The following is a 15000-nucleotide window of genomic DNA, read 5'->3' as shown; positions in this document are numbered from 1 at the left end:
TTCACACAGTGGTCACCAACACACCACGTGTAGCCCTGCACACAGCAACACTCACACACAGTGCACACCAACACACCACATGTAGCCCTGCACACAGCAACACTCACACACAGTGGACACCAACACACCACGTGTAGCCCTGCACACAGCAACACTGACACACAGTGGAAACCAACATACCACGTGTAGCCCTGCACACAGCAACACTCACACACAGTGGACACTAACACACCACGTGTAGCCCTGCACACAGCAACACTCACACAGTGCACACTAACACACCACGTGTAGCCCTGCACACAGCAACATTCACACAGTCGTCACCAACATACCACGTGTAGCCCTGCACACAGCAACATTCACACAGTGGTCACCAACACACCACGTGTAGCCCTGCACACAGCAACGTTCACACACAGTGGACACCAACACACCACGTGTAGCCCTGCACACAGCAACATTCACACAGTGGACACCAACATACCACGTGTAGCCCTGTACACAGCAACATTCACACAGTGGACACCAACATACCACGTGTAGCCCTGCACACAGCAACATTCACACAGTGCACACCAACACACCACGTGTAGCCCTGCACACAGCAACATTCACACAGTGGACACCAACATACCACTTGTAGCCCTGTACACAGCAACACTCACATAGTGGACACCAACATACCACTTGTAGCCCTGTACACAGCAGCATTCACACACAGTGAACACCAACATACTACTTGTAGCCCTGTACACAGCAACATTCACACAGTGGACACCAACATGCTACGTTTTTTTTGTTAATATAATCTCTTTAAAAACCAAAAAAAACAAACAAAACAAAAACAAAACAAACAAAAAAACCCAACCAAACAAACAAACAAAAAACCAAACAAAAAAAACAAAACACTTTCTTTCCCACATTTCTCCATCACTGTTTCATCCGGAATCTAAGAGCTCAAACATGTTTGAGGGACGTGGTGGCGCTCTCCACTCTGGGAGGGACGCTCACTCAGTTTGGCTCCGCGACTAAGCCATTATTGTCGTTAGTAGGGGGCTTAGTAGGTGGTATTCTAAGTACGTTGAATCACGACAGGCACCACTGAACACCACTGAACTGACTCAGCAGCAGTGCAGGATCTCCTCTGGTGTGTGGCCTACTGGCGACCTAACATCGATGGTTCCCTGCGGACTGCCGACGCTGGAACTGTGACGGACGAACCCGGGTGTGGCCGTGTAAATGAGCGGCGTGGGAGTAATGCCACAGAAATGGTGCAGATGACGGGGCAGCAAAAAAAAAAAAAAAAGCAAAAAAAAAAAAGCTCAAACATCGATTACGGAGAACAGTAGTAACACTACTGACAGCAACCTATCAAATGAATACATTGACAGCAGCAGCAGCAGCAGCAGCAGCAGCAGCAACAACGGTACGTGTTACAGCTTGCTGAGGAAGAAGAGAGGCAGACAGAGAGACAAAGGGAAAGGAGGGAGAGAGGAGGGGAGAGAGAGAGAGGGGGAGGGGGGGGGGGGAGAGAAAGAGAGAAGGGGGCAGAAAGGGGGGGGGGGGGATAGGGGGGAGAGCAGCAGTTTCTTGGGGAGCCGGTGGTCTCTTCCACTCACACACACTCTCTCTCTCTCTACCTTTCTCTCCCTCCACCTTTCTTTCTGAGTCTCTGTTCCCTCCCTTCCTTTCTCACCCTCTCTCTCCCCCCCCCCCCTCTTTCTCTCTCTCTCCTCCTCCCCTCTCCCTCCACCTCTCTTTCTGAGTCTCTGCTCCCTCTCTCTCTTCAACACCCATATCTCTTCCCCCCCCCTCTCTCTCTCTCCCTCTCTCTCTTTCTCCTTCTCTTTTTCTCCCCCTCTCTCTTTCCCCCTTCTCTCTCTCTTTCTCTCTCTCCCCCCTCTCCCCCCCTTTCTGCCCCCTTCTCTCTTTCTCTCCCCCCCCTCTCTTTCCCCTCCTCTCTCCCTCCTTTCCCTTTGTCTCTCTTTCTGCCTCTCTTCTTCCTCACCCCCCCCTCTCTCTCCCTCTTTTTTTCTCCTTCTCTTTCGCTCTGTCACTCTTCCTCCTGGTTCTTAAAACTACCACATAACAGACAGTAAAGAGCGGTAACTCTCTCCATTCACAAGGTACACAACTTCAAGTCAATGCTGATTATTCTACCGATTCAGCTAGCACACAGGTAAATAAAAGGTACATTGAAACAAACACAGACACTTCCTTGAAAAAAAAAGGAAGCGCCGGGCTTGTCCTTACATCGATCATTTGACACAGCAGCAAAGACAGTAGAAATGTGCAGACACAAATTAGTTTTTATTCAATCAAGACTGGCAAAGCCATTTTAATCCTGAATAAGCTACATAGAATATACACATAAACAATACAGAGCAAAAAACATGACTGCGTCGATGTTTTGAAAAATGAAAGAAACAGTCAAGCCAGGTGAACACATGATTAACAAATAGTAAAGAATGGTACCTCTCCATTCACAAGGTATTCACAACTTCAAGTCACTGCTGCTAATGCTACCGATTCAGCTATAAGTACACAGTGCATTGTGAATGGAGAGATGTACCACACTTTACTCTTTGTTTTACCACTCTTTACTCTTTGTTTACAACGCTTTACCATTCAATCATTTGTTCTCCTAGCCTTACTATCCATAGTCTGTTGTGTAGGACTATGACTCTCAAACTAGGAGGCAAAATTGCACTGGCTCTTAGTGCTGCAGCCTTGTGGGCTAGTTGGCCTTTGGGAACCATCCCAACGCCGACTGTCCTAAAACCCTCTTGGCCGAGAGAGTGGGGAAATACTTGGGCAAGACACTCTTCACTGTAATCAAATTCTAGCCCAAATAGTCGGAACAGAAGTTGCCTCCTCTGTTGTTCTGATGGTCATAGTCGGACACGACTGACTATCATATATCCATTGGTACCACGTAACAGAGACATACAGAAGAATCTTACTAACCTTGAGAGCCGCTCTGGAGTAGATGGGAATCCCGTCATCATATTTACCGCTCAGTATACCACAGGCCAGGGGAGACCAGCCCACCGTTCCAACACCTGGACACACACACACACACACACACACGGACATACACGGACACGCGCGCGCGCGCACACACACACACACACACACACACACACACACACACGGACATACACACACATCTTCATTTCTCTCTGTGGAATAATTTGTTCTCCGAAAACCGATTTCGCATTATTGCTGTTAGTACTCATTACAATAACCCCAAATGACCAAGAAAACTTCTACGACTTAATTTGAAAACAACAACAACATCAACAGCAACAGCAACAATCATAATCAACAAAATAAAGCATAATAAGCATAGCAAACATAATAATAATAATAATAATAATAATAATAATAATAATAATAATGATACTACTACCACTACTTCTACTACTACTACTACTACTACTACTACAACTAAACATGACAATCAGTAAGTGAGTGAGTGACCAAAAAAACAAAAACAAAAAAAACAAAACAAAAACAAACCAACAACAAAAACAAAATAAAACAAAACAAAACAAAAAAACCCCAACCAACCAACCAACCAACCAAACAAAAAACAAACCAGAGAGGCAAGGCCTTCAAGACTCACTTGTGACACACTTAAAAAAAAAATCTAATCGTTAAAATGTGTTCTGTATTTGTTTTTATAACGCTTCGCGTTTAAAAAAAAAAAAAGAAAAAAAAAAAAAAGAAGTCCTAACCAGATTCGAACCCCGCGTGTTCGGGTGAGAAGAAACTGTCTTATCCACTACACTATCGTGGCTCCTTAACTGACGTTCTAAAATTTAACATCTGAACATACTTTTTTTTAAAGGGCGATAAATCAATTGCGGTATTCGCAGTGAGAACGCTGTTTAAATCATATTATTTTGGTGTATCTTGGGCATTCAAAAAAATCTTTAAGGAGAGAAAAAAAAAAAAAAAAAAAAAAAAAAAAAAAAAAATTAATGGCTATCGCCGCAATCACACTGGAACATTTAGCCGTTTTCACTAGATCTAGATAGATGTACAAGTTTAGTTACACCCGCCGGGAATGTAGCATGACACGGTCGATTCAATTTCTCTTTTATGTTCATTCTAGTTTTATAGTTTTAAAGTTGACATGAAAATTGAGTATTTTGTTAAACTAATAACATGTAGAGCCAAGTACAAGTACTTCTAAACGTCGTAAGAAGTGAAAAGGACTTCATTTTGAGAAAAGTCAAGACTGGAAATTTTTTCGTTTCATCGTGATCAGTTCAAGAGTATTAACTCGCATGGTTTACAATTTTTAACTGTGAATTCCGACTGATTCTGTGGATATTTTTATGGCAGTTTGGGGCATAATCCAGTAAGTGATGAGGCGTTCACAAATCTTTCTCTGAATAAATATTTAACGGTCTCCTTCTCCAACTTTCCATCACATGTTATCGTGTATTGTCCATTGAATATAGGATTGAACGGGCAGGTCAACAACTTGAAACAAAATGGCGTCGTTCGCGTTCGCGAAGAATATGAGCACGCGCTTTGAATGTGTATAAATATGTGTACGCAACTGATTTTTGCCCATGACCTTCAGGCCTCAGCCAACAGATCTGTAAAGTCCACTCGTCGTATTGATTTTAGTATTTTCCGAAAAAAGGCCACTTGGGCGAATGAACATAGTGAAAGCCCTGTACACTGAAAGTAAAACACACAAGCTTTTTATGTATTGAGTATAATTTCAAAATGTAATGTTTAAGATGAGAAAGATCAGTTTAAAGCAAATTAAGTCCCCTAGCATTAATTACAGAGTAATTTCCCTTTTTTCACCCTCTACACAAAACGTTTGCAAAATAAATAAAACTTCCATACTCAGCAAAAGAAGTTCCTGTTTGAACAAAAACAAAAACAACAACAACAAAAAAAACAAAAATAAAAAAATAATAATCACTGCTCTTGTTGTTGTGTCAGAATATCAGATCAAAGTGCCAAGTTTAGAGAATACAAAAAAATATAAATATAACAGTAAATGCAGTTTGCATATAATTAGGCTTCATTTTTTAAATTTTTCTTGTGCCCATCCCAGAGGTGCAATATTGTTTTAAACAAGATGACTGGAAAGAACTGACTTTTTCCTATTTTTATGCCAAATTTGGTATCAACTGACAAAGTATTTGCAGAGAAAATGGCAATGTTAAAGTTTACCACGGACACACAGACGCACATACACACAGACACAGACACACACACACACACACACACACCGATCTGACGGGATGATAGCCTGGGAGGGACAGCTTACCTTCAGCCTCACACACACACACACACACACACACACACACACACACAGACAACCGAACACCGGGTTAAAACATAGACTCACTTTATTTACACAAGTGAGTCGAAGAAAAAAAAAAAAAGAAAAGAAAAAAAAAAAGACCAGCACAGCGAGTGAGCGACTGACCGATCTTGTTATACATCTCTGGCATCTGTATCTCCACTTTCTCTCGCTGGAACAGGTGATACTCTGCCTGCTCGGCGCTGGGGGGGATCAGGTTGAACTGGCGGGCCACGGAGTAGGCCTCCTGAAACATCATCATCATCACCACCATCATCATCATCATCATCACCATCATCATCACCATCATCATCATCATCATCATAACCATCATCATCACCATCATCATAACTATCATCACAATCATCACCACCACCACCACCACCACCACCATCATCATCATCATCATCATCATCATCACCACCACCACCACCACCACCATCATCATCATCCTCCTCATCATCATCATCTTAACCATCATCATCACCATCATCATCATCATCATCATCACCATCATCATCATCATCATCACCATCATCATCAATCATCGTCGTCAGTCGTCGTTATCGCCATCATCATCTTCATCGTCGTCGTCGTCGTCATCATCGTCGTATTTACCATCATCGTCATCACCATCAATCATCGTCAGTCATTGTTATCAGTCGTCGTCGTTACCATCATCATCATCGTCACAGTCATTGTCACCATTGTAAACAAAAATATGAAGGAAAAAAAAGGGAATAGAGAGATGAAGAGAATCTGAAGAAAATATCATCACAAAGAAAGAGAGCAAAGGTGAGGGGTGATGAGGAAGATTCACAATGAGGTGGAAGAGTGAGGAAGTGACCCCATCCACCACCGACCCACCCACACCCTCCCACCCCGCCCTCCACCCAATCAAACTAAAAGGAATTTTATATTTTTATGAGCGACAGTTGAAGATTTGTTTCCCTTGGAAAATCCTAACTTCAAACTGAAAAAAAAAAGTTTCCTCAGAGAGAGAGAGAGAGAGAGAGAGAGAGAGAGAGAGAGAGAGAGAGAGAGAGAGAAGGAGGGATGGAATTGCAGACAGAGGAGAGTGATCGACAAGAACTCATTCCTGTTCACCATGCGTTTTACGTTTTTAATCCTGTTGACAGGCGTCTCTCACACACAGAGAGAGAGAGGGAGAGATTCAAGATTCAAATGGTTTAATGACTTAAGCATCATGCTCATATCACCAAGTGGAAAACACGCTCCCCCCCTCCCCCACCCCTTCGAACGTTCCCTCCCTCCTACACTTTTACGCTTTTCACAACATTCTTTTGCTTTTCATAAGGAATACAAAACATTATCTAACGGTATGTATACGCACAATTTTCGTAGACTACTGATGAGGTTGATATTTAAGTAACCCGAGGCCAAAGAGAGAGAGAGAGAGAGAGGGGGGGGGGATTTTCCATTGGCGAAGACAAGAATCTGAAATGTCTGTAGAGACAGAGAGGGTGAGAGAAATGGTAAAGATATAGAGAGACGGATAGACAGATACGGATGTTTTGTTCAATACAGGTCATGGTCCCTCATGAAGGGATGGTGCAAAGAATCATTTCATATTATAATACATCAGAATGCAGAGACAGAGACAGAGAGAAGAAGAGATAATCTGAGTCTGAGAAACGTTTAACAACAACAACAACAACAACACACACACACACACACACACACACACACACACACACACACACACACTAACACACACACAAACACACACACACAAACAGTGTCATGCACAGTGTCATCCATAGACATACAGATACACAGATACAGACACACACACACACACACACACACACACACACACACACACACACACACACACACAGTGTTACACACACACACACACACACACACACACACACACACACAGTGTTACACACACAGTGTTACACACACACACACACACACACACACACACACACACACACACACACACACACACACACACACACACACACACACACACACACACTCACCATGATCTCCATGGGTGACCATCGAGACGTCCCCCAGTACATGGCCCAGCCCATGTTGATCACGTGTGTAAAAGCGCGTACGATCTCTGTAACGAAAAAAACCAACAACATATTAACAGTGACACCTTCCACTGCAATATACTGTCTCTCTCTCTCTCTCTCTCTCTCTCTCTCTCTCTCTCTCTCTCCTTTTAACCATGTACATTATATATGTAGTGATAATAATAACATTTCTATGTGCCTATGTTTGTGTTTCTCTTAGAACAACGGCAGATACGTAAGTCGGCCAAAGTGCTAATATCTTCACCGTTGGAAAATAAAGATTCATTCTCTCTGTCTGTCTGTCTCTGTCTCTTTCTCTGTCCCTCTCTCTCTCTCTCTCTCTCTCTCTCTCTTAATCCTTGAGTTTCTCTCTCTCTCTCTCTCTCTCTCTCTCTCTCTCTCTCTCTCTCTCTCTCTCTAAGTTAGTATGTATTTTACATTTGTTGTCGCTACGTGAGCACCATATTGTGTACCTCTGACCTTTTTGTAGGGCTGGATGCCTGGAAATAGAAGTTATTTTGTTCTTGTTCTAATTCTGGTTCTTGTTATCTCTGTCTTTTTCTCTTTATCCCTCATACACAAAAGGAAAAAACAACAACAACAGCAACAAAAAACACACAAATACACACACATAACCACACACAAACACACAGACAGACAGACAGACAGACAGACAGACAGACAGACACACACACACACACACACACACACACACACACACACACACACACACACACACACACACACACACACACACACACACATACAGACGCGCGAAAACGTGTGCGCGCAAACAGATCTACCTCAACTGCCCTTCACTTTTCTCCTTCTATCCTACTCCCCCCCCCCCCCAACCTCTCTCCCCCTTCCCCTGTCCTCGCCCCTCCCCACGACTCCACACCCCCACACCCCCCACTCTCTCCCTGAACAGTTCCCTGAAGGATCATTTCAGCCAGGCGAATCATTGGATCCTGGTGCGTGACCATTCCAGCACAGCTTTCGTTTCTTTTTTTCTTTTTTTTTTTCTTCCAGTTGATATCACTTACAATGGCAAGACGTTCAACTGAAGACGTTTACTGCTACCATGCACTCCCCTGTCTGTGTGGAAAAGGAACAATCGGCAACCAATTTCAACCCACCGAACTGATGAAATAATTGCAGATACTCTGTAGCATGGCCGTAGTGGAGTGACGGCCTAGGGGTAACGCGTCCACGTAGTAGGAAGCGAGAGAATCTGAGCGCACTGGTTCGAATCACGGTACAGCCGCTAATAATTATTTTCTCCCCCTCCACTAGACCATGAGTGGTGGTCTGGACGCTAGTCACTCGAATGAGACGATAAACCGAGGTCCCGTGTGCAGCATGCTTTTAGCGCACGTAAAAGAACCCACGGCAACGAAAGGGTTGTTCCTGGCAAAACTTTGTAGAAAAATCCACTTCGATAGGAAAAAGAAATAAAACTGCCCGCAGGGAAAAAAAAGAAAGAAAAAAAAAAAAGGATGGCGCTGTCAGTGTAGCGACGCGCTCTCCCTGGGGAGAGCAGCGCGAATTTCTGTTGTGACAAATAAAGAGAAATACAAATACAAATAAATGGATGAATTGATTGTTTATTTCGTGTCTTTTTTGTGTTTTTTTTTTTTTTTTTACAATTGCGAACTTATTGTAATTTTCAGTACTACAATTACGTCATAATCCTCTGCATGAAATTCGAACTACTTTTTTTCTTCCCTTGGGGAGAGCTGTGTTGCCCAAATCTTGCACCATCCTTTATATATATATATATATATATATATATATATATATATATATATATATATATATATATATATATATATATATATATGTATGTATGTATGTATGTATGTATAATCTGCAAGTGTTTTTGTTTAAAAAAAAAGAAAATAAACAAAAGAAAATAAAAGCCAACGACAACTCTCTTATGTCAAGTGGGATCTTTTTCTGTTTACAGCAAGCATTCATTCAATTATCTGAAGGAAGTCTTGTGCATAAATCAACGATTTCTGAAGATGGTGATGATGACTCAAATCAATCAATCCAACAAACAAACAAACAAAAAAGACCCCCAGCAAACAACAAAGAACCACAACAAAATCCACAGAACCCCCTCACCCCCACCCCCCACCCCCAAAATTAACTGATAATGACACTGTGAATCAAATACATAGTATGTGACCTTCCATGGGAGTGTGCGAATCCGATTTGTTGGCGAAGACAATGTCCACATAGTCGAGCTGTAGACGGTCTAATGAACCTTTGAGACCTGAATAGAGAGATAAATAAAATAGAGAGATAGATTAGTGAGTGAATGAATGGATGAATAGATAAATAAATGAACATGTATCCATAAGTGATTAAAAACATAATAAATTAATAGATGAGTACATAAATGAATGAGAACATAGATGAATGAATGCATGAATGAATGAATGAAATATATATATATATATATAATATAATATATATACAGAGAGAGAGAGAGAGAGAGAGAGAGAGAGAGAGAGAGAGAGGTACGCGTACAATCAAAGCACACAACTTCATGCACAGATAGACAAACAGGCATTAGAAATAAAGATAGATAGATAGATAGATAGATGCTGTCTTTATTTTTCTTTGTCTCCGCCTCTGTTTTGATGTCTGCAATGGGTTTTGGGGTTTTTTTTTACTGTCCTCCCCCCCCCTCCCCGACTCCACCCCACCCTCTCCCCCTCAACAGTTCCCTGAAGGATCATTTCAGCCAGGCCATTCATTGAATCCTGGTGCGTGACCATTCCAGCACAGCTTTCGTTTCTTATATCCGAGCACATCACTCCTCTTTTACAACATCTCCACTGGCTCCCTGTATCACACTGAATAAAGTACAAGATCAGCACTGTATGTTATATATGTATTCACAAAACTGCCCCTTCCTATCTCTGTGGCTGCCTTCACCTCTACACTCCATTTCGCTCACTACGATCGGCTTCGGATCCACTCCGTTTACGCATACCCAGATTCAAACACTCGACTGTTGGCCGCCGTTCTTTCTCTGTCTCTGAACCTTGCAATTGGAATGAACTTCCTCTTTCGCTTCGCCAAGTCTACACACTCAGCTCTTTCAAGTCTGGCCTTAAAACCCACCTCTTCCCAAAATAGCCTCCTTTGCCTGCCTCTTCCTTGTCTTTAGTTTCTACAGTTTTAGAGTTATGCATGCGTGTGAATGACTGGTGCGAAAGCGCTTTGATTTGTCTCTGCACAAGGTTCAGCGCTATATAAATACCATTATTATTATTATTTCTTTTGTCTGATGTCCGCAGCAAATTCTCATATGGGTCAAACGTGCTTCTTTCATGATGTATTATATTAGTGCACCTGTTTTGCTAGTGATGTTACTATGCACCAGATGTTCAGTATATCAAGCAAGGTCAAACTTCGTTCTCATGGCTTGAATTCTTCTCTCCAATTCCTGCTGTTTGTAAGCCGGCGTCACAAGAGGTGGACCCTCAGAGAAGATTTGGTAAACATGTACGTTAACTAAATCCAGATTGTGAAACCAGCCAAGACTGACCACGAACAGTATACAAAATACCTTCCAGAATATGTTTCCTTGACAACCCCCTCTCCGTCTCTGCCCTGAAGAAACACATAAATCACTCAGTCAGTCAGTGAATCAGTTTCAAGTTTCAGTTTCAGTAGCTCAAGGAGGCGTCACTGCGTTCGGACAAAAATCCATATACGTTACACCACATCTGCCAAGCAGATGCCTGACCAGCAGTGTCACCCAACGCGCTTAGTCAGGCCTTGAGAAAAACAAAGTAAATAAATAATAGATAAATACATAAAAAAAAGAACTACTACTACTAATAATAATATGTATAAGACGCAAAAACTTGATGAAGTCAACTATAAGCGTACAAAACTATTATCAATCAATTCATTCATCATTTTAATGTGTAACAACGTTTCTTGTTTACATCTCTCTCTCTCTCTCTCTCTCTCTCTCTCTCTGTATATATATATATATATATATATATATATATATATATATATATATATATATATATATATATATATATATATATATATATAATTATAGGTATATCAAAGGACATAATGGCAAGTCAAGCAGATTTCACAGTTCGTATTTTCGATCTCTCTCCGTGTCTCTGCCTGCCTCTCTGTCTCTGTCTCTCTCCCGTCTCTCTCTCTCTCTCATTTTCTATATCGCTATCTTTATTTATGTATCTCCCTTTCCCTTTCTCCCACCGTTTTCCCTCAGCACAAACACACACACACACACACACACACACACACACACACACACACACACACACACACGGACAGACAGACACACACACACACACACACACACACACACACACACACACACACACACACACACACACACACACACACACACACACACAAACAAAAACAAAAAAAAAAACAGAAAAAAAAACAACAACAACAAAAAAAACAAAACAACAAACAAACACACACACACACACACACACACACACACACACACACACACACACACACACACACATAGACACACATGCGCGCGTTCACACACATGCGCGTACGCACACGTATTGTCTTTCTTTATCTTACTTTCCGCCCCAGTAGATCTTTGTGGAGATGACATAACTGGACCTCCTGCAAAGGGAACTCAGAGTCAACAATAGAAAATGTAACTGATGACAACACTTCATTATTGAACATCCAAAAGACAGAGTCAGACACTCACACACACACACACACACACACACACACACACACACACACTAACATAGACACAAACACACACACACACACACACACACACACACACACACACACACACACACACACACACACACACACCCACCAACCCACACACACACACACACACACACACACACACACACACACACACACACACACACACACACACACACGCACAACAGGAAAACAAACAAACAAACAAACGAACAAACCAATATTACCGCCAATTTTTCTTTTTCAGAATCTTCCCAAGAACAATTTCAGCCCTGAAACAAACCAAAAAAAAAAAAAAAAAAAGAAAAAAAAAGAGTGAGATGAATGGAATCACACACACACACGTGCGCGCGCACGCACATATACATATACACGCACACACGCACGCACACAGACATCCCCCCCCCCCCCACCCCCTCATAGAGAAATAGAGACAGAGACAGACAGACAGACAGACAGAAACAGACAAATAAACAGACAGAGAGTGGGAGACAGAGAGAGAAGGTGAGAAGTGATAGAAAGAGACACAGACAGACAGACAGACAGACAGACAGACAGAGATAAATGAGATAAAGTGTGACCGACAGGTAATCCGACAATCAAACAGAGACACAGACAAACGCGCGCAAGTACGCACGCACACACGCACACACACTCACACACACGCACGCACGCACACACACACACACACACACACACACACACACACACACACACACACACACAGAGAATTAAAAAAAAGAAAAGAAAAGAAAAAGAAAACAGAATCATTCTCTACAGAGACTGTCTAGCATATTGCTAAGTTCATAGCAATGATATTCCTCCTTCTCCTCTTTCATTTCAAGCAAGCAGTCAGCAGTCTCACCCGTGTACGATCCAACAGCTCGTTGCAAGTTGTCTTCAGCAGCCAATGATCATTAACCCTTTCCCTGCCTCCCGCCTATCTTCGGTCGGCGACCAAGCTCTAAGCACTTCCCAAAAATTTGCACAACTGGCTTCCCACTTGGCTCAAGCTGACTAACGGCTGCTATTGGGCGCTCATCATTCGTCTCCTGTGTCATTCAATCAGGTTTCAGGCACGCAAACATACACACTGAGACAGAACCTGTAACATTTACCCCGCCATGTAGACAACCATAGAGAGTGTGCATGGTCTATATGTTCTTGTCTCCATAACCCACCGAACGCTAACATGGAGTACAGGATCATTAACGTGCCTATTTGATCTTATGCGTGCGTATATACACGAAGGGGGTTCAGGCACTAGCAGGTCTGCACATATGTTGATCTTGGAGATCGGAAAAAAATCTCCACCCTTTACCCACCAGGCGCTGTTACCGAGATTCGAACTCGGGACCCTCAGATTGAAAGTCCAACGCTTTAACCACTCGGCTATAATTGCACCCGTCGCAGACATGTCTCGGACGACATCGGCGAAAGCTGTGCACACTGAATGACGTTTTACTTTTTTTTCTTTTTTTTTTTAACCCAGCTGAAGACAGTGAGTGCGCATACCACCAAATCTGTGCGTGAGAGAGCTCATTTCCACCACGTTCTCTGGAGAGATTACAAGGTGAAGAATCGGTCGCTCTGGAATCGCCGTCCTCCTCCCCTCCCCCGCTTTCCCCCACCCCCATTCCCGCCCCAGACCCCCCCTCCCTCTCCCCACACACCAATCCTCCATCTCGGCAGCCAGGGACCCCGTGTCCGTGTGGCACCATGCCAAAGTGATTCTGTGAGTACCTCACGAGTGAGGACCTACTTGCTGACTGTCCATCATTTTTTGCCACGTCCACAAGAAGCAGCTGAACCAATCAAGTTTCTCCCACGTTACGAAAGCCTCCATAAAGTATTCACAACCATTATTTAACCCCTTTTAACCCCTTGAATGCTGCTGACGAGCATGGTCGATCGTCAGTGAAGGGCTGTTGCCTCACTGGGAACTCGAGCTCGAAGTCGAACATTTTAATGACTAAGCCATTTTGTCTGTGTCATGGGGGCAGTATGAAACACAAGTTATACCTCAATGAAATGAGACAAGAGATGACAAGTCAGGGTAATCTGTCGGTCATCATTCTGCTTTTTGTTGTTGTTTGTTTTTGCACTTCTTTGGATTGCATTACTTTTGTTGGGCAAAACCAATGTCACTACTGTTGATATGCACACACACACACACACACACACACACACACACACACACACACACACACACACACACACACACACACACACACACACACACACACATACACGATTTTCAATTCTCACCAATGCTCAGCAGCTAGAGGGTTAGTTAAACCCACGTTGAATCTAGCCCAGAGTTTCCCGCCTACGTAACTTGTCTAACGTCTTTCGATCCCAGGGAGTTGGCGCTGTCTTCGTTCAAAAAGGCAGAGTGCCAACCGTGCCAATAGAAACTGATAAACGACCTCCCTTCACGCACGGTGCGGTAGAAAAGAAGACTCTCCCCCAGTTAGTTTCATTCCAGGAGATAAATTGTGTGTCAAATAACCATGGGTGGTTTCTCTGCACAAAATCATACACTCACATAAAAGCACGTGAGCGCGCGCGCATATTTAAGTTTGAACTCAAAGATGTAAAGATGCGAAGCGAAGGAACTTCTGTCTCTCTCTGTCTGTCTGTCTGTCTCTCTCTTGATTGATTGATATAGATACTTATATAGCGCCTATCCTCGGTCGGAGACCAAGCTCTAAGCTCTTTACAAACACGGGGTCATTTGCACGACAGGCTGCCCGCCTGGGTAGAGCCGACTGACGGCTGCCATTGGGCGCTCATCATTCGTTTCCTTTTTATTTTTTTATTTTTGTACGCTTATAGTTGACTTTGTGT

The 15000-nt window shown here is 42.9% G+C and overlaps 1 protein-coding gene across 2 annotated transcripts in view; it reads right to left on the bottom strand.

Annotated features, from left to right (window-relative positions):
- Window positions 1-15000, bottom strand: part of LOC143287321 (voltage-gated potassium channel subunit beta-2-like) — a 199512-nt gene that overhangs the window by 16739 nt on the left and 167773 nt on the right. For both annotated transcript variants that reach the window (XM_076595279.1, XM_076595280.1), the window contains exons 5-11: window positions 12378-12422; window positions 12004-12048; window positions 10979-11022; window positions 9587-9673; window positions 7351-7436; window positions 5465-5585; window positions 2968-3062 (exon numbers count right to left, since the gene is read on the bottom strand). In XM_076595279.1, coding sequence (XP_076451394.1) covers window positions 2968-3062; window positions 5465-5585; window positions 7351-7436; window positions 9587-9673; window positions 10979-11022; window positions 12004-12048; window positions 12378-12422 — 523 coding nt within the window. The remainder of the gene's footprint in view (window positions 1-2967; window positions 3063-5464; window positions 5586-7350; window positions 7437-9586; window positions 9674-10978; window positions 11023-12003; window positions 12049-12377; window positions 12423-15000) is intronic.

This window comes from Babylonia areolata, chromosome 11, assembly GCF_041734735.1.
Source record: "Babylonia areolata isolate BAREFJ2019XMU chromosome 11, ASM4173473v1, whole genome shotgun sequence".
Lineage (NCBI taxonomy): Eukaryota > Metazoa > Mollusca > Gastropoda > Neogastropoda > Buccinidae > Babylonia > Babylonia areolata.
This window is presented reverse-complemented; position numbering and strand designations above follow the sequence as displayed.